The 26,810-nt window shown below is 42.7% G+C and overlaps 1 protein-coding gene across 1 annotated transcript; it reads right to left on the reverse strand.

Moving 5' to 3' along the window:
• Positions 1-3,509: 3,509 nt before the first annotated feature.
• On the reverse strand, positions 3,510-26,810 carry IL12A (interleukin 12A). The gene is made up of 9 exons (XM_015565372.1): positions 26,725-26,810; positions 13,304-13,437; positions 11,013-11,297; positions 9,953-10,101; positions 7,136-7,247; positions 6,692-6,734; positions 6,570-6,612; positions 6,322-6,465; positions 3,510-4,037 (listed from the first exon to the last, which is right to left on the reverse strand). Exons 1-9 carry the CDS (start codon positions 26,808-26,810, stop codon positions 3,882-3,884), a joined length of 1,152 nt encoding a protein of 383 aa, XP_015420858.1. The 3' UTR covers positions 3,510-3,881.

Consider the following 26,810-nt stretch of genomic DNA (forward strand, 5'->3'; position numbering starts at 1 on the left):
GGTCATCTCTTCTTGAAGAAGACGCGCCCTTGGGGATAATGGGTCACATTGGCTCTTGATAATTGGGGAAGTGTTTGTTTGTGTTTTGTACGCATAGGTGTTGTCGCTCTTCCAGAATCATGCCTGTGGTGATTAGCCTATCGGATATGTTTTGTTAACTTATTTGAAGACACTATAAATTACGATTAGTCTTCTGCCCTCATTAGCTGGAGCGTTAAAATGAATCTCAATGAATTAAGCAGAGACACACACTTTATTGTTTTGCCTGTGAAGAACAAATTTACTTTATAGGGAATAACATTTTTAACTGTCCGGGATCCTGTGGAATTCAAATCAGTGTCACTTTAATGAGTTTTGTTTATTTAAAAAAAATTGTACTATATTTTAGGAAACACGTGGAGTTTTAACATTCAGAAGTGTAAACTACTTAAAAGGACTTGAATTTTTTAAATGTTTATTATTTTTTTTTATAAGTTGTTTTTCCAAGAAAAGCATAATTGCAGAGGTGCTTTGTATATCAGCTGGTTTCCTAGCCATTTTCAACCTTTTTCATACTATGGATGAAGGGAAGAAAAATAAACGTACATGTATGTGTACAGTGCACACGGGGCTCCCTTATGTTCTTACTTACACGTGGTTTCTCATAGCATCGTGCTCCTCGGTTGCTATTACTGTGACTGGATGTTGGCTGGTCTTGCACCCAGCGGTCCAGGTCTTGGACAGAGGCTGAGTGAGTGTACCCACCTCCTCCCAACCCCCTTGACCTATTGCACCCAGAGTTTGCACAGGTCTCTCTCCAAGGATACTTTAATTTTTTTAAAATGATTTTTAAAAAATATATTTTATTGATTTTTTATAGAGAGGGAGAGGGATAGAGAGTTAGAAACATCCATGAGAGAGAAACATCGATCAGCTCCTCTTGCACACCCCCTACTGGGGAGGTGCCCGCAACCAAGGTACATGCCCTTGACCGGAATCAAAGCTGGGGCCCTCAGTCCACAGGCCAACGCTCTGTCCACTGAACCAAACCGGTCAGGGCTCCAGGGATGCTGTAGAGCAGTGGTTCTCAACCTTCCTAATGCCGCGACCCTTTAATACAGTTCCTCATGTTGTGGTGACCCCCCAACCATAAAATTATTTTCATAACTAATTTTGCTACTGTTATGAATTGTAATGTAAATATCTGATATACAGGATGTATTTTCATGATTACAAATTGAACATAATTAAAGCATAGTGATTAATCACAAAAACAATATGTAATTATATATGTGTTTTCCGATGGTCTTAGGCGATCCCTGTGAAAGGGTCGTTTGACCCCCAAAGGGTTGGCGACCCACAGGTTGAGAAACGCTGCTTTAGAGCTTCCCCTTCACTCCTGGCCATGGGAAGATGTGCTTTTATTTGAAACCAGGTGGATCTGGATGAGTCCCTCACCTCTGCAGCTCTCTAAGGGATTGTTCTGCATTTGGAACTCATGTTATTTCACTGTACTGCTTTAGGGCAAAAGTTTCCTCCCCGGCTTTGTCATGTGGAAGCACACTTTCACTCCGTTGTCTAAAGAAGCCACTGTAGTTGCCAATGTCGAAATGTGCTGTCAGGAGGCGGTGGTTCCAGCAGCTGTCACAAGGCCTTGTGTGAAGCAGAGCGCTGCTGGCTCAAGGGCAGGTCCCAGCCGGGCAGCCTGGACGTGGCTGCTGGCATTGCTCTTTTCCATTCAGTGTGAGCATGTCTGACAATGGCCCTGTGGCTGCTGGCACTAAAATAGAGGCCCGGGGTTGAATTCTGAGCTCAGGTCCCAAAGTTCTTCCTGCTTCTCCACTGAGACCTCCCGATGTGCGGTGGGGCCTCCCAGGGACTGAGATCCAGTCTGTCCCCACCATGGTGTCCATCACAGTCTCTCCCAGTGGGACAGCCTGCAGGTGGCCGGCCATCGTCCTTCCGTGGAAGCCCATCCTTGCTGCTCGCTGTGACCTCTGGCCTGAGCCCCACCTATAGACAGGGCCCCGCTCTGCAGTGACAGCCGTGTTTTATTGTCAAGGGAGTTGAAAAATCGAAAGGATGGTTTTGTTCCTTAAGAAAACCTAATGGCAGGGAGGAGCTTGGAGGAGTTCAGTGAGTGTGGAACTTCTCCTTGGCTGTAGAGGCCGATTGTGAAGGGAAATCTCACCCGGACCCTGCACTGGGCCAAGCATTCAAAAGTGGTGCTGCTGTGGCCGGGGGCACTACCGGGGGCTGCTGAGGGGTTACTAGGGAGCCCTGCCGAGCCTGACCTACTCTCGTCGGGCGGTGTGGGCACCAGCCGTTGAGATGGCTACTAGCATCTCTCAATGACGTCCGGGAGTTTGTTTCTAACACATCTGCCACGGGAAGCGATCATGTCCCAGTTCACCCGTGTGGCCTGCTGGCACGTGGTTTCCGAAGGATAGTAACCACATCGTCCCAAACGGTGGATTGTTTAAATCCACGGGCTTATGAATTTGGGAGACTCCTGTCTGCGGGTCACTCGTGGGTCATTCCAGTTTATGGAGGAATCTCTAAAGAAAAGAAGGTATGTGATAGGGTCTAGCTTCACCGATTTCTATCAAATGGGGCGAGAATCTGAAAAACGAGGGATTTGCCACACAGATGAGGACATGTGTTGGCCAAACACATTTCCCTCGCTGTTCACAGGGATCTGAATTGGGATCTGGTGGGAGGGTTCACATGATAGCGGGGCAGAGGGGGCCAGGGTGAGGGGAGGGGGGGTACTCTGAATAGTTTGTTCCCAAGGGCACAATATGATTATCAGAGTACTAAAATGATGTGACTCCATCAGGTGCATCTTTTAAAATTCACATGGTTTAGAGAATTAACAAGATGGAATTTAATACTTGGGTCATTAAGAGCACCTCTCTTAAGCCAAAGCAAGGCAATTATCCATGTGGTTCAGGCAGACGTTCTATATAATTTAAAGCAAATGGAGAATTTTTCTCATTGTAATTTAGAAACAGCTTCCCCCTGCGGGCCCAAAGGGTCATGAAAATTAGAATAATTTAACTAGAAGGCCTCTTAATGATGCTTCTCCCAGTTGGAGGGTATTATTATGTATTTGTCTAGTGCACAGTATGTTACAGAGCTGTGGCTAGCAGGGAAAAACATGCTCCTGTGTTTCAGATTCAGATGGTGAATAAAAATAAAGTGACTCACTTGAGGACTTCAGCATTAAAATGTCTCTGGCCTAACCAGGCTCCCTTAAAGTAGGTGATTAAAGTCATTAGGAAATGGGTAAGAGCATTGCCACAATCTTTCCAAGGTAATTCTGTTCAGATTCCATCAGTGTTTTCCGTTTCCCCACAACGTGTATTTCTTAACACTGAAAGTACTCCAATTACATTAGAGAAATATGAAAATTACTTTAATTCCATCATCTTATTTTTAGAACATCAGGTATTTCTCAAATCCATTTGAAAATAAATATTTTAATAAATATGACATAAATAAATACAAGTTAGCTCACATGCCTTCACGAACACACCCTTATAAAAATAAATATTTTAAAATAAATTATGCTTGAGTGTTTCAACAAACACTTTGATATAGAAGTAGCTTATAAATTCCTGTTTTTCTAAAAATCACACAGTGAAGAAAACTTCCCCCTTTAGCAATTTGCTTATGAAAACTTTAAAAACAACTTATCCCTAGTCAATGTGGAATACACGCGAGGAAAGGACCCATTTAAGTAAAGTAGTTACATGTTCAACTTTTGGGTGGTTGACTAATGTAAACAACAAGAAAATTACTAGCTTAAGTAGGACCAGGTCAAGCCACCACCTCCCGCACAGCCTATAGAAATCGCTTTGATTCAAATGACTTTAAGGTTGGGCGAGACCTGAGCCTTTTTAGGAAGAATTCAGATAGCTCATCATCCTGTTGATAGTCACTGCGCGGACTCTGAAAGCGTGAAGGAGGATGCAGAGCTTGACTTTCATCTTGTAAGGATCCAGTTCTTCCAGGGCGGGTTGCTGAGGCACAGCCGCACTGTTGAAATCCAGGGCCTAGGAGGACGGATAATGAGCATGGCATACATGGTATTCCAAAATTGAAGCATTCACCCATAAACATGGGGGAAGCCGACACGTGTCTCAGAGCCTGCAACCCACCCCCTCATTACATCTCCTAAACCCAATCCACTCTCCCAGCCAGATGGCCAGGCAGAGCCTGAAAGAAGAAATTCTCATGATCCAAGCACATGTATCTTCATTGAGTTTGGAAGAGACCCTGAAAGCGGTTTCAAATGCCATCAGCATTTTAAAAAATATATTTTTCTTGACTTCAGAGAGGAAGAGTGAGGGAGAGAGATAGAAAAAGCAATGATGAGAGAGAATCATTGATCAGCTGTTTACTGCACACCCCCTACTGGGGATCGAGTCCACATTCGGGCATGTGCTTTTGTCTGGAATCGAATCTGGGAGCCTTTAGCCTGCAGGCCAACGCTCTATTCACTGAGCCAAACCAGCTAGGGCTGAAGTCTTTTTTAGAACAGGGAGGTGATGGATTGCTATTAATCAAAACTCTCTATCGGTACCAAGGTGTTTACTTCAGAAACTCATTTGTGTTAGATAAATAAACCTGGCAATGGACTTCCCAGGTTTAACCCTTTGATTTGATAAGTCATATGTTTGCACAATGATCTGTAATCTCAGTTATTCTCACAAAAAGCCTAAAAGAAAGGTAGGGTGGGTCAAAGTCCTCCCATTTTACATAAGGAGAAACTGAGGCACAGAGGTACCAATGGCTTTGGCATAGTTGTCTGATTACTGGTAGAAATGACTCCAGTACCCAAATCACCTCTTTGTCCTGAACATGAAATTTTTATCTATAATTCTGTAGATGGTAAGATTCTTTGATGCTATATGATGTTCAGTGCCTATTGAACAAGTAATTTGGTGAATGAAAGAAAGAGAGAAAGATTCCTTTTCAGACAATGATTTCTAATATTTTTATCCCATGCCTGGTCACCAAAGCATTGACCTTGTTGTTTCTTATGTGAATACTAGAGGCCTGGTGCATGAGATTTGTGCACTCGGGGGGTCAAGGGTGGAGGGTGGGGTACCTCAGCCCGGCCTGCCACCTGTCACAGTCCAGGTACCCTCCGGGGATGTCCGACTGATGGCTCAGGCCCCCTCCCTATGGGGAGTGGGCCCAAGCTTCCTTAGCGCTGCTGCAGAGGCTGGGGAGGCTACCAACACCACTGCTGTGCTTGCCAGCCGTGAGCCCTGTGGGAGTGCACTGACGACCAGGGGGAAGCTCCTGTGTTCAGTGGCTGCCCCCTGGTGGTCAGTGTGTGTCATAGCGACCAGTCGTTCTACCGTTTGGTCGATTTGCATATTACCCTTTTATTATATAGGATTTCTATGTTTTGTATTAGCATTATGTGCTATGATGACTTAGAAACTATAAACCAAGTTCTTGTCTCTGAGTAACATTGTGGCTCTCCCCAGGTGACAGGCCATTCTTTTATTTCATTCATACTTTGGTTCCGAATGGGTCAGACCCAGGCACTAGCTCTGCTTGTTTTCTCTGGTTAAATGTGCAGATGTGTAGGCGGGCCTGGAGCCTTTAGAAGTGAGCAAGAAGGGTAGTGCAATCCCTTTGCTGGGGGCTTAAGCCCTGGCTCTGCCATTTGGAAGCTGTCTGCCCTTGGACAAGTGGCTGTCTAAGCTTCGGTTTCCTCCTTTGTACAGAACTCATGTGGTTGCTGTGGGGACGACATTAAGAAAATGTGTGAAAACATTCGCAGAGAGCCCGGTGCACACCACTTGGTCAACAAATGGGTGCCTGCTTTTCTAAATGTGTCCTGCTTGTGTCTGCTCTTTCTCTAGAGCCGTAGTTGGCAAACTGTGGCTCGCGAGCCACATGAGGCTCTTTGGCCCCTTGAATGTGGCTCTTCCTAAGCCTTAGGAGTATCCTAATTAAGTTAATAACAATGTACCTACCTATATAGTTTAAGTTTAAAAAATTTGGCTCTCAAAAGAAATTTCAATCGTTCTACTGTTGATATTTGGCTCTGTTGACTAATGAGTTTGCCGACCGCTGCTCTAGAGCAGCGGTCGCCAACCTTTCGGACCTCACGGACCACCAGTGGTCTGCGGGCCACCAGTTGGCGATCGCTGCTCTAGAGGACACCCTCAAGGCTATAACTCCGTAGGGGTTTTAGGAGGGGGCATTTCAGGCCTCTTCCAGTCCAGGAAGGGCTGACTGTATACGTCTTCATCTGGGACTCTGATGGGCTGTCTAGGCATGAGCAAGGTGCTCTCACTGATTGGATGAAGGCCTTACCTGCATCAGCTCATCAATAGCTGCCAACATGTTTTGATCCAGAATGATCTGCCTCTTAGGATCCATCAAAAGCTTTTCATTTATGGCCTTGAACTCCACCTGGTACATCTTCAAGTCTTCATAGATACTACTGAGGCACAGGGTCTGGGTGATATGACAACATGGGGAAGAAACCATTGAGATGAGCTAGAAGTGTTTTCCTCCCCCTCCCTGCCCATCATATTTGAGGAAAAAGTTCCGTGTCTCACCGTCATAAAAGAGGCTGTTCTGGAGGCCAGGCAACTCCCATTCTAGAAGAAAAAATAATCAGACATCAATCAATGATATAAATTCATAAAATGAGTTGAAACCTTTAGTTTTCTGACTTATAGTTATGAAAGCGATCTCTCTGGAAACCAGGCAATTCTCATTTTAGAGGGGAAAAAAAATCACACATCAAAGATATTAATTCTTAATATAAAATTTTCTGACTTTTCCTCTCAAAGATATGTTTTTTTAAAATTGTGGTTAAAAATAACTAACAAAAAGTACCATCTTAAGCCCGTTTCCATAGTGTAGTGGTCATCACGTTCGCCTAACAAAAAGTACCATCTTAACTATTTTAAGTGTCCAGTTCAGTGGTGTTAAATATATTCACATTGTGAAAAACCATATCTGTTTTTATAAATTTTTCTCAAATCTAACTTTGAAGGGGGATCTCTTAAAGTTTCAGGATGGTAGAGACCAGAAACATGCACATTTTTGTAAGAAGATGAAGTTTGATGCACAGCTTTTAATTGCATGATGTGCTTTGGGAGGGATGTTGTCCATACCGTGGTTAATTCCAGTGGTAGGCAGGCTTCTACGGTGCTGGTTTTATCTTTTGTGATATCTTCATGATCAATCTTTTCAGAAGTGCAGGAGTAATATTTCAATGTTTGTCTGGCCTGTAAAAGTCATAAGGAGAAACCCAGTTTATAATATTAATATGGTACCTGGCTCCCCATACCCTGGGTGCCAGCAAAACACCTATTATTCCTTTGACCTGTAAGAAATTCAGGGTCTTCAGAAGACAAAAGGAAACAGGTCATTTACACTCTCTCTCTCCCTCTGCTTTTCGGACGTGTTTCCCTGGATGACAGGCTTTTCCATTGTGTAAACATCATAAATCATTTCAACGGGCCTTGCTAATCAGAATCTCCGCCATGCTGTGACACTTGCTCCTGGTGAAGGCGTTTTCTGCTTCTGCCAAAGCGCCTGTGTTTTATGAATATCTTGTTCAATTATAACTTCTAAAGGGGAACTGTTAAGGTCACAACGTGATGGATATAACAAACATGCAACCCTAAAGACAAATTGAGATTTAATTTGTGGTATGCACACACACACACACACACACACACACACGTCATCCTACAAGCACCTTGGAAAGCATTGTTGAATATAATAATGAAATTTTCTTAAGAAGTTGACTTTTTGATTGAAGACGAGATCATTTTCCCACTCCATAAGCCTGGTGTGTGCCAGGCACTGTGCTAGGCACTACGGAACATGACAGAGAGGAGGCCTATGTTCTGTCCCCAGGATTCCAAGTTTATCCAAGGGGATAGGCAAGTGCCCACATGACTAGGAGACTGGTCAGCAAGAGAGAAGAGCTGAGAAGGCTCTGAGGAGGAGGTGGAAAGGGAAGCAAAGACTACGCCAGAGATGGCACATCTGCAATAGGAAGATTAGAATGTTAGCCGGCAGAGGAGGGGGAATTTCAGGCAGAGGGAACTACATGAGCCATGAATCAAAGCTTGAGAGTTCAGAACATGTTTGGGAACAGACAGTAAAATCCCCATCTGCGCTGGGCAGAATAATGCCCCCGACACACACCACCCAACAGATCCACCTCCCAACCCCTGAAACCTGAGAATATGTTGTTACATGGCAAAGGGGAATTAAGGTTGCAGATGAAATTAAGGTTGCTAATCAGCTGGCCTTACGACAGAGAGGTTATCTTGGATTATCTGGGCGGCCCGATGAGAAGTGGAAGAGGGAGGCAGAAAAGTCAAGGTCAGAGTGATGCAGCATGAGAAAGACTCAACTGGCCATTGCTGGCTTTGAAGATAGAAGGGGGACACATACCCAGGGACCTCAACAGCCTCTAGAAACTGGAAAAGGCAAGAAAAAATAATCTCCCTCGTCTCCAGGAAGGGTTACAGCATGGCTGACACTTTGATTTTAGCCCAGCGAGACCCGTTTTGGATTTCTGACCTCCAGGGCTGTCAGATAATACATTTCTGTTGGTTCAAGCCACTAAGTTCATGGCGATTTGTTCCAGTAGCCAAAGAAAATGAATACACTCTTCCTAGAGATGCTCACACAGACCCGGGCAGCCACTGGCCTGAGCGGGTTGTCTAAAGTTAGGTTTGGAAACGTGGGCCCGCTGTTATAGTTCTTCGGATCTTTTCAAGAGGAGTTGGAAATTTGGTTTCTTTTATGAAAAGACCACTTTTTTTTTTTCAATAGCATCAAACTAAATAAATCTGAATAAAATCTGAAAGACATGGGCCAAACTCTATGCATCTGTGTGCTGGATACGGCCTGCGGATGGCAGGCACTGGCCACCTGTTCTTGGCCAATGTGACACAGGAGTGATGTAAAAAACATCAGACCGAGTTCTGCAATCCCTTGACCTTTAGTGCGACGTCTGGGAAAGAGCCAGCCTTTTCATAGAAAGCTTCTGTTTAAATTGGAGCTCCTACATTTTATCCATATTGAACTGTTCTCCAGGAGCCACAGCACTTATCTCAGCAGTGCTCCTCCGGTGAGCCGCCTTCTTAATTAAGATCGATTGAACCGTACAGAGCAGTTGGCAGCGCATCATGAAAGATAAGGGGGAAAAGAGTTCTTTCAGAAGGCCCCGTGGCATTGAGCTTATTTTAAGATACTCGTAAAACAACAAGCTAAAAATATTCAAGAAAGATTTACTAGAGAGCAGGACGGCAAAAGGATGTCTTTGAAAACATCCGTCTCTGGCCGTCACAGCAAAAACAATAGCTCCTGGAGCACTTTTAAAAGAAAAAAAAAATTTTTTTTTTGGCATTAACATAGGAAACCTAAAAAATGAATGAAGCTGTAAACAAAATGAGATAATTCTCTCCCTAGAAAATAAAGGCTGGGCGTGCACTGTCGCAGCTCTCCGAAACGCGTTGCTCTGACAACGAACGGAGTCACCAGACTGAGAAGCTGGCTAGCAGCATGAGGGGCAAGTCTAATTCATCTCCGTGGCCCCCGGAGCATGGAGGCTGCACCTAATAACGGTTTGCTGGATTGATAAGTGTGTCAGAGCAACAGTGTGGGCCCGGCACAATTCATTCCATCTCTGCTGGCAGGCTATAGGGAACACGGTAAATATCCACTTTCCTCTGTGTAGGCACAGCCCAAAGGGATGCCATTATAATTTATTACCACTCCTGCTTTCTCTGGAGACACAATTTCATTGAGACTCTTTAGCTAATAGTCGGGCCATTTGTAAAGGCCCCTCTTCCTCTCTTGACAGCCCCTGACAAACGCCCACCATTTCCCTGCAGGTGACCCGGGGTTTAGAGAGGCCCCTGCCCTAGAGAGGCTTGCAGAGTGGGAGCAAGGACGTGGAAAAGCTCACCTTGTGAAGCGTGCTGCTGACGGCCTTCAGCAGGTTCTGGGAGTGGCTGAGGCAGGAGAACATGCCAGGGCCTGCCGTGGCTGTGGTGGGGAGGTTCCTGTCCAAACTGAGGTGGTGCAGGAGGACCAGAGAAACTGCCAGGAGGAGGCCTGGAAGGGAACGGGGAGGCAGCTGAGGGTGTCTCCCTGACTTGGCCTGCCTCTCCCTTCCATTGGTGCTGGTTGTCTCCACCCATCTACCTCTGCTAGACGCCAACCTCCTCCCACCCTGGAATCTTCCTGAAACACCTAAGAGATGCATCAGGTCCCTGAAAGGCAGTGCTCGATTCTAAGCTGAGAAACCAATTTTCTGCAAGGAACCCCAATGAGCTCAGACAAGGATATTGACTCAAACCTCAACCAGAAAACGTCTCCACTTCACTAGTGGGAAACTGAGGCCAGGTGGTGAAGTGACTGGCCCAGACTCACGACCCAGTGTTTTGGAAACAGTGGGGTGACAAAGCCTCCGTGTGCCGTGGGCTGGGATCTGCCCTCTTAGAGCTGTAGCTGAGGGACCCTGGGCAAGAAACCGGCCCGGCCTGTGCGGCTCAGTGGTTGAGCATTGACCTATGAACTAGGAGATCAGGGTTCCATTCCTGGTTGGGCACATGCCGGGGTTGTGGGCTGGATCCCCAGTAGGGTGAGTGCAGGAGGCAGCCGATCAATGATTCTGTCTCATCATTGACGTTTCTCTCCCTCTCCCTTTCTCTCTGAAATCAATAAAAATATATTTTAAAAAAGAAAGAAAGAAAGAAGCCACCCCTGGGGCCTCCGTTTGTCACTTGGGAAGTGGGCATAACAATACTTAGCTCAAGGGGTTGTTTCAAGACCAAAAGAGCCATGTCCCTTTCAGCGCATGGAAAGCAAGCAATTAGGTCTCCCGCCCCCTCCCTTCGTTCTCCCCTAACTAGAAACGGCTGATTGTTTGCAGCCTCCCGGTGAGCGGTACGGAGGTTCTGCCTCCTCTTGCCCGGCTCCGCCCCTCCCCACCCGAGCCCGTGTCTCGGCCGCCGGGTACTCACTGCGCGGGGGCCGCATGCTGGGCGGGCGCGGACACGGAGCAGCAGCCGGCGGACCACTGGGCGCAGCAGGTGAGGGCGGTGGTTTGGAAGCCGTCCGGGGGGTCACATTTTTATAATTGCCCGGAGGCGCGCAGGACTTTCCCCGACTCAGATCACTTGCTTTCTCTCTCTCTGTCTCTACCTCAGCTTCTCGGTGACACGTGGAGTTGGGCCCGCGGGGCTGGCGGCGCTTTCGGATTAACTCCCCCGGGCCCCGGCCGCAGTCGGTCGGGACGGCCCCACCGCCTCCGTCCCGGCCCGCCCAAATCCCAGTACCCAGCCCTCACCCCTCCGCCCTGCAGCGCCCCCTGCCGACGGAGCGCCTAGTGGTGCTGCCCACTTTTTATCTAGTATAGTGAGGATGTGCCCTGATAGCGTCCACCCGGCCGCCAGGTTCAGGATGGGGTTGGGCAATTGATTTATTCGTCTGTTAGTTCATTTGTCCGTCCGTCCACCCACCCATCTATCCATTCTTATGGTCTACATGTGCCAAGCGGACATTGTGCCCGGAGCGGAACACCTAGCGGTGAACACATCCCTTTGGGGCACTGCCAGACCGAATCTGACTCAATGTGTTTTGCCCATGGGCACTATCTTAAACAGGAAAAGGGATGAAACCAGACTATGTAATAACTTAATGTTTTCAAGAATCCAGATTCTTACAGAGTCCAGGAGGGAATCGTGACGATGTAGTGGGATGGATGCTCAGCTCCTGGGAGGAGAAGCCCAGAGAGCGGGCACCTCAAGCAGGAGCAATGGGGGTGAAGCAGCAGCAAAGGCTCCCAAGAGCAGAGGTCCCCCCTCAACTCCTCCTCCCCATCTCCCCCCCTCAACCCCCCCAACCTGAGTGTTGAAGCATGAATAGGCCTTAGACCACTTCCAGTGGAACGGGAGGCAGGTTCTAGGTAGGGGGAACAGTCACCAGAAGCACAGTCAGGGAGGGGAGGGCAAGTGGCTATCTAGGGGCCCCGCGGCCAGGGTGGGAGACTGGACAGGATGATGAGGCTGTGCCATGAGATTGGTAGATGCCACAAAAAGGAGTGTACATTCTGCTGAGGGTTGTGGGAGCCTTCTAGAGCAGTGGTCGCCAACTGGTGGTCCGTGAGGTCCGAAAGGTTGGCCACCGCTGTTCTAGAGTGTTAGGCAGGATATATGGTCTGATTTGCATGGTGCAGAGATTTCTCCAGCAGTAGCATGGAGGATGGATCCCAGGAGTGGAGCGGAGGGAGCAGTTGGGAGGGTGTGGCCAAGGCCCCATTTAGAATGGAGAACAGGGTGGACAGAGAGAGGCTAACGCTGGGTAACTCCTCAGGTATAAGGGCCAGACAGACACTGAGAATATTGAATGGAGGTTGTTCCAGGTCCTGCACAGGGGTTCCTGGAAGAGGGGAGTGAGTTTGGAGGCGACAGTGAGAAGTTCCATTTTGGATGTGCTGGGTTTGAGATTCCTGTGGGACTTTTCAGTTCACTCATTTCTACCCAAGCATTAGTCACCCTGGGTGTCTATGAAAGGGAAGGGTGTGTTTGGTCAACCACTCAAGGCTTCTGAAGGGTCATACTGCACTAAGGTCCCAGGACTTCTCTGTGGAGCCGTTGGTGACCACCACTTTGCAGATTCACCAGTCTTGGATAGGGATAAGCCTTCAGGAATACAGGAGAGAAGAGTGGGTGTTTCTTCTTCCTCTCCTCTGGGTCTCCATTGGCGTCGGGGTAGATGAGATCACTGTAAGCCCTGAGATGCTACCATGAACACTTGGCTGGGCCAACCTCTCTGAAGATGGGGTGATGAAGCCAATTAGGAGAAAGCTATATTAGACCCTGGTCTGATTCAAGCTCTCTCTGTTGTTGGCATCAGCCCGCCCGCCTGCCCCCCAACAGATCATTTGCTTGAAGATGATGAGGCTTCCACCTTAGGGACTTTTAGGTGTGTGTAAAGGAGAGCAATATTTGATCACTAAGCCTCCTTCCAATGCTACTGTCTGAACTCCCCCATGGGGATAGAGACCAATGTGTTGTCAGAAACAATTACATGTAGCAGATTGTGTAAAGCAAATGACAGGTGCAGAGCTGTGTTGTTGCCATAGGGTTTAGGATGGAGTTAAATATACTTAAAGTCAGAAGTCAAGTTTATCACAGTTGAGCTATTTCTCCCCTGGAAGGCCGACTCTGATGGAAAGTAATTTCTGTGGCATGAGTAAGGACCGGCCTCTCTGCTCAGAAGGCATTCGTGGCCACCAGACACGGTTTCTAACCTGTTCTTTTGTGAAACAGTTCTCTGCACATCCTATAGCCAAGATAAAATGAAACATGCTCTACATGAGGCATTATCGGAGCCATGATCACCACTACATAGTGTCTGACATTGTACTGGAAGTCTTGGCCAATGCTATAAGGAAAGAAAAAGACATGAGAGGTTTACAAATTGGAGAGGAAAAAACCAAATTTTTATTATTTACAGTTGATGCACAGAAAAGCAACAGAAACAATAAAGCCAATAGTAGAACTAATAAGAGAATTCAGCAACTTCACTGAATACAAATATCAACTTACAAAAATCAACTAAGTTCTCTACATCTACAACAACCAATTAAAAAATCTATAATAATAAAAACATAATATGCTAATTAAACCAGATGTCCTTCCGGACATCCTTCTGGACGACCTTCTGGACAAAGCTGCGGTGGGCGGGGGCCCAGGCAGAGGCGGCTGTCTCGGCGGGTGGGGTTGAGCCCCTTGCACGAATTTCATACATCAGGACTCTAGTATAATAATAATATACCAGATAATACATAAATAATGAAAAAGATACTACTCACAGTTACAGTCAAACTATATAAAGTAACTGCCTGTAGAAAGAGAGGGAATACAGTGGTTAAGAGTATGGATTCTAAACTATTTGAAACCAGGTTTTGTTACTTGTGTTGTTACTGTGTGTTATTGGGCAGGTTATCACTCTGGGCTCAGTTTCCTCATCTGGAAAATGGTGATAATAAAATACTCATATTTTTGGGTTGTATTTATTACATGAGTTAGTGTAAGTATAGAATAGTCTTTGGAGGAAAATTTAAAAGTCTATTCAAGGACATAGAATGACTTAAATGAAATGGAAATATATTCCATATCCTTGGGTGAAAGATCTTAATATATAAAGAACTCAATATATAGTCTCCTTTAGTTAACTTATATACTCAATGGAATCCCAATACAAATTACAGATAAACTTTTTGAGGAACTAAATAAAAACCTATTCTAAAATATCTATACTAATAAAAGGGTAATATGCTAATTAGACCAGACATTGTTCCAGACAAAGCCACGGTGGTGGGGGCCAAGGCAGAGCAGTTAGGGGTGATCAGGCTGGCTGTGGAGGGCAGTTAGGGGGGTGATCAGGCCAGCAGGCAGAGGTGGTTAGGGGTGATCAGGCAGGCAGGCAGAGGGGTTAGGGGCAATCAGGCAGGCAGGCGAGTGGTTAGGAGCCAGTGGTCCAGGATTGCGAGAGGGTGCAGTGTATATGATAAGAGCAGGGATTGGGCCTAAGCGGATTGTCAGACATCCCCTGAAGGGTCCCAGATTGGAGAGGGTGCAGGCCGGGCTAGGGACCACCCCCCCATGTACAAATTTTGTGCACCAGACTTCTAGTCCTATATAATAAAGAGGTAATATGCAAATTAACCCTTATTCCCTCACAAGATGGCTGCCTCTAACCAGGCCGGCAGGGGGTTTAGTGAGGGATGACCAAATGACTGAACAAGCAGCCTGCATGGGGTGACCAGGCCGGTATGGGGGATGTGAGGGTGACCAGGCCAGTGGGGGGGCGGGCAGTTGGAGACAACCAGGCCAGCAGGGGGAGCAATAAGAGGCAAAACCAGCTGTCAGACACTCCGCCCCCCTGCCCCGAAGGAGTCCCAGATTGGGGAGGGTGCAGGCTGGGCTGAGGGGATCCCCCCCCTCCATGCACGAATTTTGTGCACCGGGCCCCTAGTATAAGAATAAAAGCCTATGGATAAAATCTAAGCTAAATTTGTAAAGGAATCATAAAGATGTGGAATATAAAAACATAGTTCAAAGCAATAGTAATAAAAATAGTGTTTGTCAAAAGAACACTAGTAGAACTACTATTAGTGCTATTATGGAATATTCTGCCAAATAAATTATTGAAACAAAAGTAGAGAAACTAGAATGGACTCATATGTCTGGGTATTTAGTATGAGGTACAGATTAATGAGGGAAGTGTGGATTATTAGTAGAAAGTGCTCCATGTGTGGTGAAAAATAACACTAGACTCCAACCTAAAACAAAATACAGAGGTGAAGCCATTTGGAAGTGGATTAAAGAAAAAATATGAAAAGTAAAATTACTACAGTAGTAGAAGGAAATGTAGGAGACTATGTTGTCACTCAAGAATGGGAAAATTTTTTAAAAAACATCAAAGCCCCAAACCATAAGGCAAAAATACTAATAAATTTGATTACACAAAAATTAAGAATTTCTGTAGCATGATTTCCTGTTAACCATGGACAAAGTTAACAGACAGCTGACAGATTAGGAGAAGATATTTTGCAATGCCTCAACCCAATAGGGAAGTACACAGGAACGCCTGTAAATAAGAAAGAAAAAGACAGAAATCCCAGTGAAAATGGTCAAAGCCTATGGGCAGGATTTACAGAGAGGAAACCCCAAAGGCCAACCAGCATCACGAGATGCTCAGATATATTATAATCAGAAAAAAATATGCAAATGAAAACAAGAATGCAACAAGTAGACTGATGCAGCTATGTTGGAAGGCATTCTGATATAGCTTGGCCAGATTAAGTATGTGCACACCTGAGGGCCCAGTGTTCTACCCTAGGAATGTATCCCAAAAGAGACTCTTATCCAGGTTCCTAAAGAGACATGTGTGAGGATGTTCAGTAAGTCACTGTTTGGAGTGGTGGGGTGCTGGAGGCCATGTAGTTGCCCACCACTGGGGCAGTGAGTAGGTAAAATGTGAGGGATCCACTTCCTGGAATATTCTGCAGCAGCTATAGTAACGACTGGTTGTACATGCAGCAACATGGATAGATCTTAAAAACATAATACTGGGTACAGATATAAGGTAAAAACAGAATAAGATCTGTATATAATAAACCCTGTGGAGTCAGACTTGGTTTGGAATTTAAAAATTTTGGATTTTAGAAAGGGAAGGGGCAGCATCTCATGATTAAACACAACATTTGTGCAGCAACATGTCGGGATGGTTATACTAAATGGGTAAGGACTGCAAATAATCTCCTCTCCCTTGAGTTAGATTTTGCTGCTGAGTTTAAGCAAAGATGTTTGGTGTCCAGAACTCTGTAGGTTTCAAAAACGTGAATAAGTGATTGTGGACCTCTATTTATTTAAGTAAGAAGAATATATTCAAAATGATACACATCGCACAAGGACACTAACAAACAAAAAGATACATGTGAAGTATATTAGGATAGATCCCACTGAGGAGTGAGGAGGCCGAGAATGAGAAATGGGGATAAAGAAAATAAATACATGAATACCTGCAAATACACATATAAGAGAAGGGGCTGATGATGCCATTGGTTGAAGAATATGATCAATTTAATTTTCTTTATCTGAAGCCTTTAGAGCTATGAAACAACACCCTTTGTAAGCAGTTAACTTGACATAGTTGTTTGCAAACTTCAGTTGTAGTTTTGCACATTCAGATAGTTTTTCTCTTAGTTATTTCTTTTCCCTTAACTTTGAGTAGTGGGCCAGCCTGGTTGTCTAGCTTTATCTTGTGAATCAGATTATGTAATGTAATATGGGATTTCACATAATAGTTTCAACACTGGGAATCAAGGGTCTTTTTGAGAATTTGGTACAATATATTAAGGCCCTATATCAGGGGCTCTTGACTGGAGGCAATCTTGCTTCCCCAATGTATGGAGACATTTTTGGCTGTCATAGTGGGGGAGGTTGCTACTAGCATTTAGTGGGTAGAGAATGAAGTTAAATGCTGCTAAACATTCTACAGTGCACAGGATAGCCTTGGCCCCCCCCCCCCAAATATCAGAAGTGCTGGATTGAGAAATATTGGCCGATATGAGGCCAATAAGTAGCTCAGGATGCCTGCCTTTATTGTTATTCTTGATACATAGACAGTTCATAGTCATAGGCCCTGAACAGAAGACTTTGGGCTATATGTTTAGTGCCATAATTTAGAGTGGCAGCTCATCTTTGGAAGAAGTGAGTGTGATCCCAAAGAGGCTTATGACCAGTTGAAACTGTAAATGTGAATCTGTAGGTAGGTACTGCCAATGTTAGAGTCCCTTATATGGTAACATAGCAAGGACTCTACTATCAGTTTGCCTGCAGTTCTGTTCCATAGATGTCATTGAATTTGAGCATAAATCAGCCAGTGCTGTGATGCCATCTGACAGTCTGGGTCCAGTACAGCTCTAATCCTGAAAGGTGACCTATCAGGGTTAGAAGCAGAGCTTTATGTTCCTTATTGCATAGCAACCCCAAGCATGACATGCTAATGAGGCTGGTTCCATGAGACTGGTTCTTTGGTGGTGAAATGATTCAGCAGCAGGGAGAAAAATAGTGAGCTGAACCAGAAAGACTGTGGTAGAGTAACGTTGACTCTGTGATCAAAAGACCTAGGTTCTAGCCCCTTTCTGCTACTTGGTAGCGGTGTGAGCATGAACAAACCACTGTGTTTCCTAATTTCCATACCTGCAGAATGGCGATGGCAATCCCTGGTGGTCTAGCTTCGTTTTGTGAATCAAATTATATAACGAAATTATATAATGAACTTTATGTATAAAATTATATAAAGAATTTTGTTAACTGGCCTAGCTGACATGGTTCAGTGGGTGACCTGTGATCCAGGAGGTCTTGGTTCGATTCCCGGTTTGGGCACATGCCTAGGTTGTGGGCTCGATCCCCAGTGTGGGGCGTGCAGGATGTAGCCGATCTATGATTCTCTCTCATCATTGATGTTTCTATCTCTCTTTCCCGCTTCCTTCCTCTCTAAAATCAATAAAAATATTTTTAAAAAAGAAACAAATGAATTTTGTAAATTGGTACCATGTCATCACTGTGAGATATCACTATACAATGAGAGAAGTAGTTACTGTCTTTAGATTAAGACACACACACACACACACACACACACACACACACACACACACACACACACCAGCTTCTTCTACAACTGCCTCTTTGCATTCTTCAAAATGTTAAGTGGCAACTTCCCAATGAGGGGGAAGGTGAGTCCTAAATATTCACAATGCAGTTCCTATAGGCAACATTCATATGTTATCAAAACTGTCTTGAAAAATCTCAAAAATACTAACAATGGGTTTCAAGAAAAAAATTCCAGGAAAGGTGCCATTATTGCTTATTGATGCTCCAGTATAAAGATTTTATTAATTTTGCAAACTTTTCTCCATCTTGAGTCAGTTTAACAAACTCTCCGGATATAATACAGCTCCCGGACATTCACCCTCATGAATGATAAAATCACCTGATGCCTAGATAATATAAATAAAAGATTGATAAATCTGGCTATATAGAAATTAAACATTTCTGCAAAGAAAAGAAACCATAGATAACATTTACAGACAAATATTAACCTAGAAAAAACACTTGCAATAGCATACGGCAGATAAGGGTTAATATTCTTAGTATGTAAATATGTACATCACTAAGCAAAAAGGCCAACGATACAATGCAAAAGTGGACAAAGGATATGCGTAGACAGTTCAAAGAAAGAGAAATACAAATTACTTATAAATATATGAAAAATAGTCAGCTGCACTCAAAATTAAAGAAATGCAAATTAAAACTACTAGATACGATTTTAACTTCTAATTTGTAAAACTAAAAAGTTTGATGATTTATAGGTTGTGTGAGGGCATGTGGAAACAGGTTGCCATATGCTGTTGGAGGGAATGTAATCTAGTGCCATCTACTTGGAGGGTTAGTTGACAATAGCTGTCAAAATAAAGAATGCACATAAACTTTCTCAGTAATTCCACTTCTAGGAATTTATTCTATAAACTACTTTCACACACATATACATAAAGACAGTTTTCCATTAAAAGTATTATTTTTAACATCAAAACACTTGAAACACTTTAAATGTCCATTAACAGCGGATTGTTTAAATATAACATTGATCTTTTCAGTGGATTACTAGACAGCTATTTTAAAAACATGGGTAGATTTATATGTGTGATAGGAACAATCTTCATTATGTGAAATGAAGGTTCAGATTAATGTATAATATACTTCATTTGTGCAAGGAAAAGTATACATACATACCAGTACATACACATATATACACGTAGATATAGGTATGGTATAGATAGAGATCTATACTCATAAGAGCTTAGAAAATCAGTGATCAATGGAGAATGAAATTGGATCTTTGAAATAGGAGGAAAACTTGCGTTTTATTGAATACCCCCTCGGTACAGTTTAAATTATTTAACATGCAAATATATCACAGTTTTATTTGTCTTTGTTTTGATTTGTTTTATTTGCATTTTAAAAGATCAACTAATGGCAGGTGACAATGAACTGCTAAGAGAGTTCCTGCGCCCATTCTGACAATTTTTGAATAGAGAATGTCCTGTAAACTGCAGGATTCTTGCTGGATTTACAGTACAAACACTGAATCTGTGAGCTGAGGCAGGGGCTTTTGTGTCTGACTCCATCCATCTATCCATCCATCCATCCATCCATCCATCCATCCATCCATTTTCCATCCAATTCATCCACCCATCTCCTCGCTTTATTTTGAAGACTATTCTACATTTATGCTATGCACATTTACATCATCCTTTTAATTATTACTAGTATATGCACTAACATTATTATTTCACTGGCTGGAACCTTTCTAGCCTATGGCCTGATGAAGTGAAAAGACCATGGGCTTTTCAGTCTGAGGTTAAAATCCAGCCTCCATCCATTTCTAACTGTGCGAGTTGGGCAATTTCCTTAACTTTTCTGAATTCCTATAAAACAGAGAGAAAAACACCTCCCCCGTTGGGACGATTTGTTGGGATAATGTATACAGGGCGAGTCAGAGCCCTGTAACACAGTAGCATTGCTCTTGGTGACTGCTAGTTTCCTTTTGTGGCATTGATTTCTAAACAGTGATTGGTGCGGTTATTTTATTTTATTGTATTTAGAGAGAGGAAGGTGGTGGGGGGAGAGAGAGAGAGAGACCCCCCAATGGAGAGAGAGACCAGTGTGAGAGAGAAACATCCAGCAGTTTTATCCTGCAGGGTCCTGATTGGGTATGTGCCCTAACTGGAAATCAAACCTGCCACCTTTTGGTGTATGGGACAACACTCCAACCAAAGGAGCCACCCAGCCAGGGCCACTAACAAGGTTTTAAATAACTCCGCAAAGGCCCACCACAAGTCTTATTCTTCAGAGAGTAGAAAGGTTGGGTTAGTATTACTAGTATGATGCTGTGCCACCCTAATGTGGAAGGAAACAATATTCCTGGTCAAGATCATCCTTCTTTGCTTAAGAAACGATGAAAATTGTTTTTCAGATGAGACCTGAAAGGCAAGCTGGCTGGCACTAGCTTTTTAAAGTCCCCAAATAGCCATTTTAATTATTTTATGTAGTCATTATTCATGTGTGTTTAGTTTCCAGGGTTTTTAATTCCTCCAAATTCTTTCACCTTTTGTTTGCCTTAAATGTCTTTATTTTGGATTAATTTTTAAAAGATGTTTTTGCCTGGCTGGCTGGCATGACTCAGTGGTTGAACATTGACCTGTGAACCAACAGGCCAGGGTTTGATTCTTGGTCAGGGCACATGCCTGGGTTGCAGGCTTGATACCAGGTGTGGGGTGTGCAGAAGGCAGCTGGTCAATGATTCTCTCTCATCATTGATGTTTCTATCTCTGTCCCTCTCTGAAATTAGTACAAACGTAAAAAAGATGTTTTTGCTTATGTTATTTTCTTTCAGCTTCCATTGTTTCTATTTAGAAGTCACTGTATTTTTATTGTTTTTAATTGTTGCTCCTTTGAAGGTAATTGTTTGGGATGATAGTCTGTTGATAGGATTTTCTTTTTTCCCTGGAAATTTGATCATGACCTTCCCAGACTTTTTCTCCTTTGCATTTATTGTGCTCGAGGTTTGCAGCACTTCTTGAATCTGTAACTTAATCCCTTTAAATTGACTATGGAAAATTCTCAGTCATTAAAATATTGTTTCTATTGCTCCCAACTCAATCTCCCTCTGGAACTCTTCTGAAACCCTGGTTACACATATGTTAGACCTTTTCACAATGTCCTATGTGGTTTTCATGCTATTTTCTGTGTTTTCCATATTTTTTGTTTTGATCTTCATGCTTCCAACTGGATATTTTCTGGCAATCAATCTTCCAGGACACTAATGCTTTCATCACCTGTGTCTAAAACTATTGTTAAATTAATTTATTGATTTTTTAATGTCAGTTATTGTATTTTGAAGTTTTAGAATTTCTAATTGGCTTATTTTATACATGGATTTCAGTTCTCTAATAAAATTATCCTTGTTGTCATCTAATTTCTTGAACATATTAATCACAGTTATTTTACATTCTGTCTTATAATTCTAGTATCTGGATCATTTGTGTGTCTGTTTCTATTGTATATTTTTTCTCTTGTCCCTGACTCTGTGTATGCATGGTAATTTTTGACTAAATGCCAGATATTGTACATGAAAAGTTGTAGAGCTTCTTGATGATGTTAACTCTGGCAGGCAGTAGGATTAAATGTGGACACCTTAAACCAATCATGGAATACATTGATTTGAGATTGGGTCTAAATCTATTTATCCTTATTCCTATGAGTTTCACTTGAAAGCAGGAGTGTTTACCAGGCCACCATGCTTTGTCAGGCTCTGAATGCTCATGTTTATTTATCTAGCCCTGTGGTACTGTCATTTAATTTGTTGAATTTCTTAGTTTCTTCGTGGCCACTTTTTGTTGTGCTTTTCTAACTCTTAGCCTGTTCTGTCTACTAATTGTCAAATATGTAGAGGCAAAAAGCAGCTCATTCTTCACTTTCTTTCACTCCAAGATCTTGGCATTTCAAGTTCTGGTTGCTTTGGTGGCCCTGAACATCAATATTTGTCACTCCACTGAGTCTACCGAAACCTCTACTCAACATCTCTGCTTTTTAATAGCCACTTTCTGCTCAGTTTCTCAGTACTATATTCATTATGCATGTGAGTCAACAAATGACTCAATGCGGAATGTGGACTTACCTCAGTGAGTTTTCCTTCTTTCAGGGATCTTGACCCTTTAAGTCCTGATGTTGCTTTGGTGGTTCTTCAATGTTTTCAGAATATATATATTTTTGAATTTTATTTGGCTCTTATAGTTGTTCTCATGGGAGAATTTTCCTTCAAGCTAGAGAATTTTCCTTCATGGCTGTAAATAGAAACCAAATAGCCATTTATAAAACGGTCTGCTCAGAGTTCCAAAGTTGAAACTCAACTCAGAGTGATTATGGCAACTGATAGTGTCATCCTTTTTAAAGGTAATGTATTGTCCTTGGTACTAGAAGAGCTGTGATGGACATAGAATAATAATAATAACCTACAAGTTACCTATTACTATTATCATCTTCATTTTTACAGATAAGCAAACTGAGGAACGTGGCATCTAAGTCAGTCACTGAAAATCATGTAGCTAGTAAGTAGCAGTGCTAGGATTTTAATCCATATGGTCTGGCTCTTGAGGTCACTCTTAACAGAAGAGTAGACTTTCTCACAAGTTATTATTGATAAAGTAATACAATAAGCATTATTGTATTATCCTTCAGAAATTCCATCATTATCCTTCAGAAATTCGTAGACTCCTTCTCTAGACTCCTAGAGACCTTGCACAGAGCTTGACACATGCAGATTCACAATACAAACATTTTAATTTCTGGATTAGAGCTGAGGTCTGAAGCTATATTTCATTGTTTTTCCCTGCTGCTTTTCTTATGTTGTTGTAGGAATTCAGCAACACATATAGCATTTGTGTAGATGAATGTTAGGGTGCAGAGTATGATTTTGCAGGCCAAAGAGCCCATTTGGGGCAAAATCTAGCGCTTTGCTTGTCAGGTTGTGATCTTTTTTTATTTTATTTTTTATTACAAAGGGTATTACATATGTGTCCATTTTTTCCCCCCGCCCTAGACAGTCCCCTAGCCTCCCCTATTCCCCAGTGTCTTATGTCCATTGGTTATGCCCATATGCATGCATACAAGTCCTTTGGTTGATCTCTTACCCCCCAGGTTGTGATCTTTACTGCAGCGTGAGGAAGGGGTTCCTTTTTCTTATTCAGGTATTGGGATACTCTGAGTTGCAATTTTTCCTTAACCCACCTCACAGGAGGAATTACCCATCTTTTTAGGCCAAAAACAGTTAAATAGGAGATGTCTAAACTCAACTGTTTGTTATCATATACCTCTGTTTATTTGGTGGTTCACCACATGGGAAATTTACAGATCTGATAACACTGATCTCAGAGTAAGGAGAAGTAAAATAGGACAGGGAACACTGGCCATATTTGTACTTCAGAAAGGGAAAAATTGACTCAGTTCCCAAATGCTACCTTTGGTGTCAGACCAAAACTTTTTATTGAGTAGATTTCCAGAGAAGAAACTTCAGGTGAAAGCAGCAGCAACAATTTCATTTCCTCTGTTGTTTTTACAGTATGAAATGCCCCAGTGTTTCTCTCCTAAGTGATGACACAAATTTACCCGATGTCAAGGAACTCCAAAGAATTGAGAACACATTCTATGTATTTATCTCACCGGTAGTTATAGCCTTTAAGACAACAGATACAGAACAATTTTGAGTGGTTTCTCTCTAGAAGGTAAATGCTTAGGTTCCCACACCTAATAAATATCTAGCTTTAGAAAAAGATTAAGGCAATGCATCGGCATAAAGCAATAGAAAATGATCTATTTTTGGTTTGAATAGAGCTAAACTGACTTCATGGGACAATTTAGGGCACCATCTGCTAAACAGCTTTTCACAAGTGATTTCATTTATCTTGGGATTATCTCAACCAAAAATTCTGGGTACAGCCAACCCCAAAACTCACCAAATTCTACACAAAGTTCCAACGGACCTTCCATATTATTTGGAATGGCTTTTTCTTATTAAGTTGCTTAGGGACATTAAAAAAAAAAAAAACCCCAAAGACAACACAGCCCAATATTGATCTCTATGGAGAAGCAATGGCCAAAATGTACTAGGTGCCAATGAGGCCTATTTATGATGATGAAATACAAAGCTATTTATGTTGATTTCCTCTCTTTCTGGAAATTTTTTCCCCCCCAAATTGAAGCCATTGCCTCTTAAATAAATATGTTTTTCTTGAAACAATAATGAACAATTAATCATTGTTAAAATAATGTATAAAGGGCAGAAAAGCACCTTTGCTAAGATCTTCTTTGCCTCCAGATGGTAACCAAATAGGCTACTATTTTTAGAATAATGAGGCTTTGTGTGTGGATATAATAATTGAGTGACTTCAGCTAATGGACAGTTTTATTAAATGGGGAAGCTTAGTACTTTTCTGGACTATGTGTAGGAAATTTTGCATCCATATATTACTCTGGCAAGGAGAGACTTGGGGAAGAGTGATCTTGCAGGTTACTGGCAGCAATTTTGCTAACATTTGTTGACTACATGTTATGGTGCCAGGGTCTGTACTAGGCAATTTTATATTGTAATTTCATATAATCCTCATAATAACCCTGTGAGCTAGATACCATTTCTATTCCCATTTTACAGATGAGGAAACTGAGGTTAAACAACTTCCCTAAGATAGTAAAGCTGGCATTTGAACCCTGCATGTCTTTGCTACTCTCTTGGGAGTGGGGGCTGGTTGAGGTAGCAGGAGGGGCTTATATATAACCTTCTTGGAAAACAGTTTGAAATATTCATCAAGAACCAAATAATTCCACTTCTGACTTCTGAGACTCTCACTTAGGGCATTAATCAGAGATTTGAACAATGATTATGGAAATATCCACTGCAGTACTGTTTATAAGAGTTTATGATATAGATCAGAATATAACTAATTGTCCATAATAGGCACATAATACAAATTATGACAATGGCACAGTTGGAACGTTATGTATCTTTTTCTTTTTATTGCTATCAGAGAAGAAGGAAGAGGGAGAGAGATAGAAACATCAATGAAGAGAGAGAATCATTGATTGGCTGCCTCCTGCATACCCCTACTGATCCTGGGGATCGAGCCAGCCAGGCATGTGCCCTGAAAGGGAATCAAACCATGACCTCCTAGTTCATAAGTTGACACTCAACCACTGAGCCATGCCAGCCGGGCACATAATCTATTTTTTAATAGTAATATTAAAAACATATTATTGGGAAAATGTTCAGGATTTGCTGTCAGGTGACAAAGAAAGATATAAAACTATACATGTATAGTATGATCATAATTATATTTAAAATCAGCAAAATGTTAACAGTGGCTATCTCTGGATAATGGATTACAGGTAATTTTTATGTTCATCTTTATGCTTTTCAGTTTAAAATTTTTTTCAGTAATGAGTATGAATTACTTTTATAATCAAAAGAAAATATTCTTTTGTTTAAACTAAAAAATGGTAAATTAGTCAATGCTACAATTTCCATTGTCAACAAAGCACTTTTTTTCCTGGGTTTAATTTTTTTAAAAATTCATTTTTCTCTTACTGAGTCTTATTTTTTTCTGTGCAACTTCTGAAGCATCACTGTAGAGGAAATTGTCATTTCAGGCAGATATTCTGTGGCAGAGTGAAGCATGGTGTCTACTCAAACCTGTGCCCTAAATGCTATCTTGCAGCTCCTCTCATGGGGCACGTTTAAGGTCCCTGCCCCTCCCAGCAGAATGTAAGAAGGCACCCAAAGACCCAGCTCAGAAAGCTCTACTCAAAGAGCCTTACAATTGGAGAACACGGTCAGGATATATCCTCTAAAACTGACACAAATCAAATTAACAGGAGAGAGCACCTACGAAATAAAGATATCTTCAGAGAAAATTTGTGAATACATTATTTTGTTTATCCAGCATATATTTCTAGAATATGTTTCACTTTAAAGATTCTATGTTAGATGGCTTGGGGAAAGTATTTATATTAGCCACGATGAGCCCATGTTGCTGAGTTTTTATTAGATGCCAGTGGGTTTCTCACTAGGAAGCAGAGAATCCCTTAGATTAGTTAAGAGGCAGGCAAAAGAAGCTTTCAAATCTGACTACAGTTAAGAGGCATAATAAGACCTCATAATAATACCTGCAAGGAGAGCTGAAGTCACCTCCCAGGTGGTCTTGACAAACCCCAGGTGTAAGTGGGAAGGGATGGGGAGGAATACAGACGTTCTAAGCAGTGTCTAATGAATGGAAGACTGAGACGTGGTGATTAAACAAGTAAAAGCAGACCTGGTTCCAGCTTTCTCCTTTTCCTTTTAATATTTTCAGACTAGAATCTCAGATTCCTTTGGTCAACATCATAATGAATCCAAACACCTCTGCAGATGGCCCACAAGCCCCTCATGGGCATGCCTCCCCCTAACGTGCATCTTCTGGTCTGACCCGACTAATCTCCACCTACATTTCCCACGACTTCCTCTTGTTCGAGCCTCCAGAGACATTGCTCTTCCAGCTCTGAAACATACCAGGCCTGTTCCCAGGTCAGAGTTGTTTGCACTTCCTGTTCCTTCTCTCTGAACCATTGTTCCTCTAGGTCACTCACGTGTGTCAT

Source organism: Myotis davidii, unplaced genomic scaffold (genome assembly GCF_000327345.1).
Source record: "Myotis davidii unplaced genomic scaffold, ASM32734v1 scaffold570, whole genome shotgun sequence".
Classification (NCBI taxonomy): Eukaryota; Metazoa; Chordata; class Mammalia; order Chiroptera; family Vespertilionidae; genus Myotis; species Myotis davidii.

Excerpts from the sequence above, each read along its gene's own strand:
- IL12A (XM_015565372.1), bottom strand. The coding sequence starts at position 26,810 with ATGACACACGTGAGTGACCTAGAGGAACAATGGTTCAGAGAGAAGGAA. Across the intron at positions 7,248-9,952 it reads TCAGCAGCACGCTTCACAAG|GCCAGACAAACATTGAAATA; the intron begins GTGAGCTTTTCC and ends TGACTTTTACAG. Across the intron at positions 6,735-7,135 it reads CCTACCACTGGAATTAACCA|AAAATGAGAATTGCCTGGTT; the intron begins CGGTATGGACAA and ends TTTTTCCCCTCT.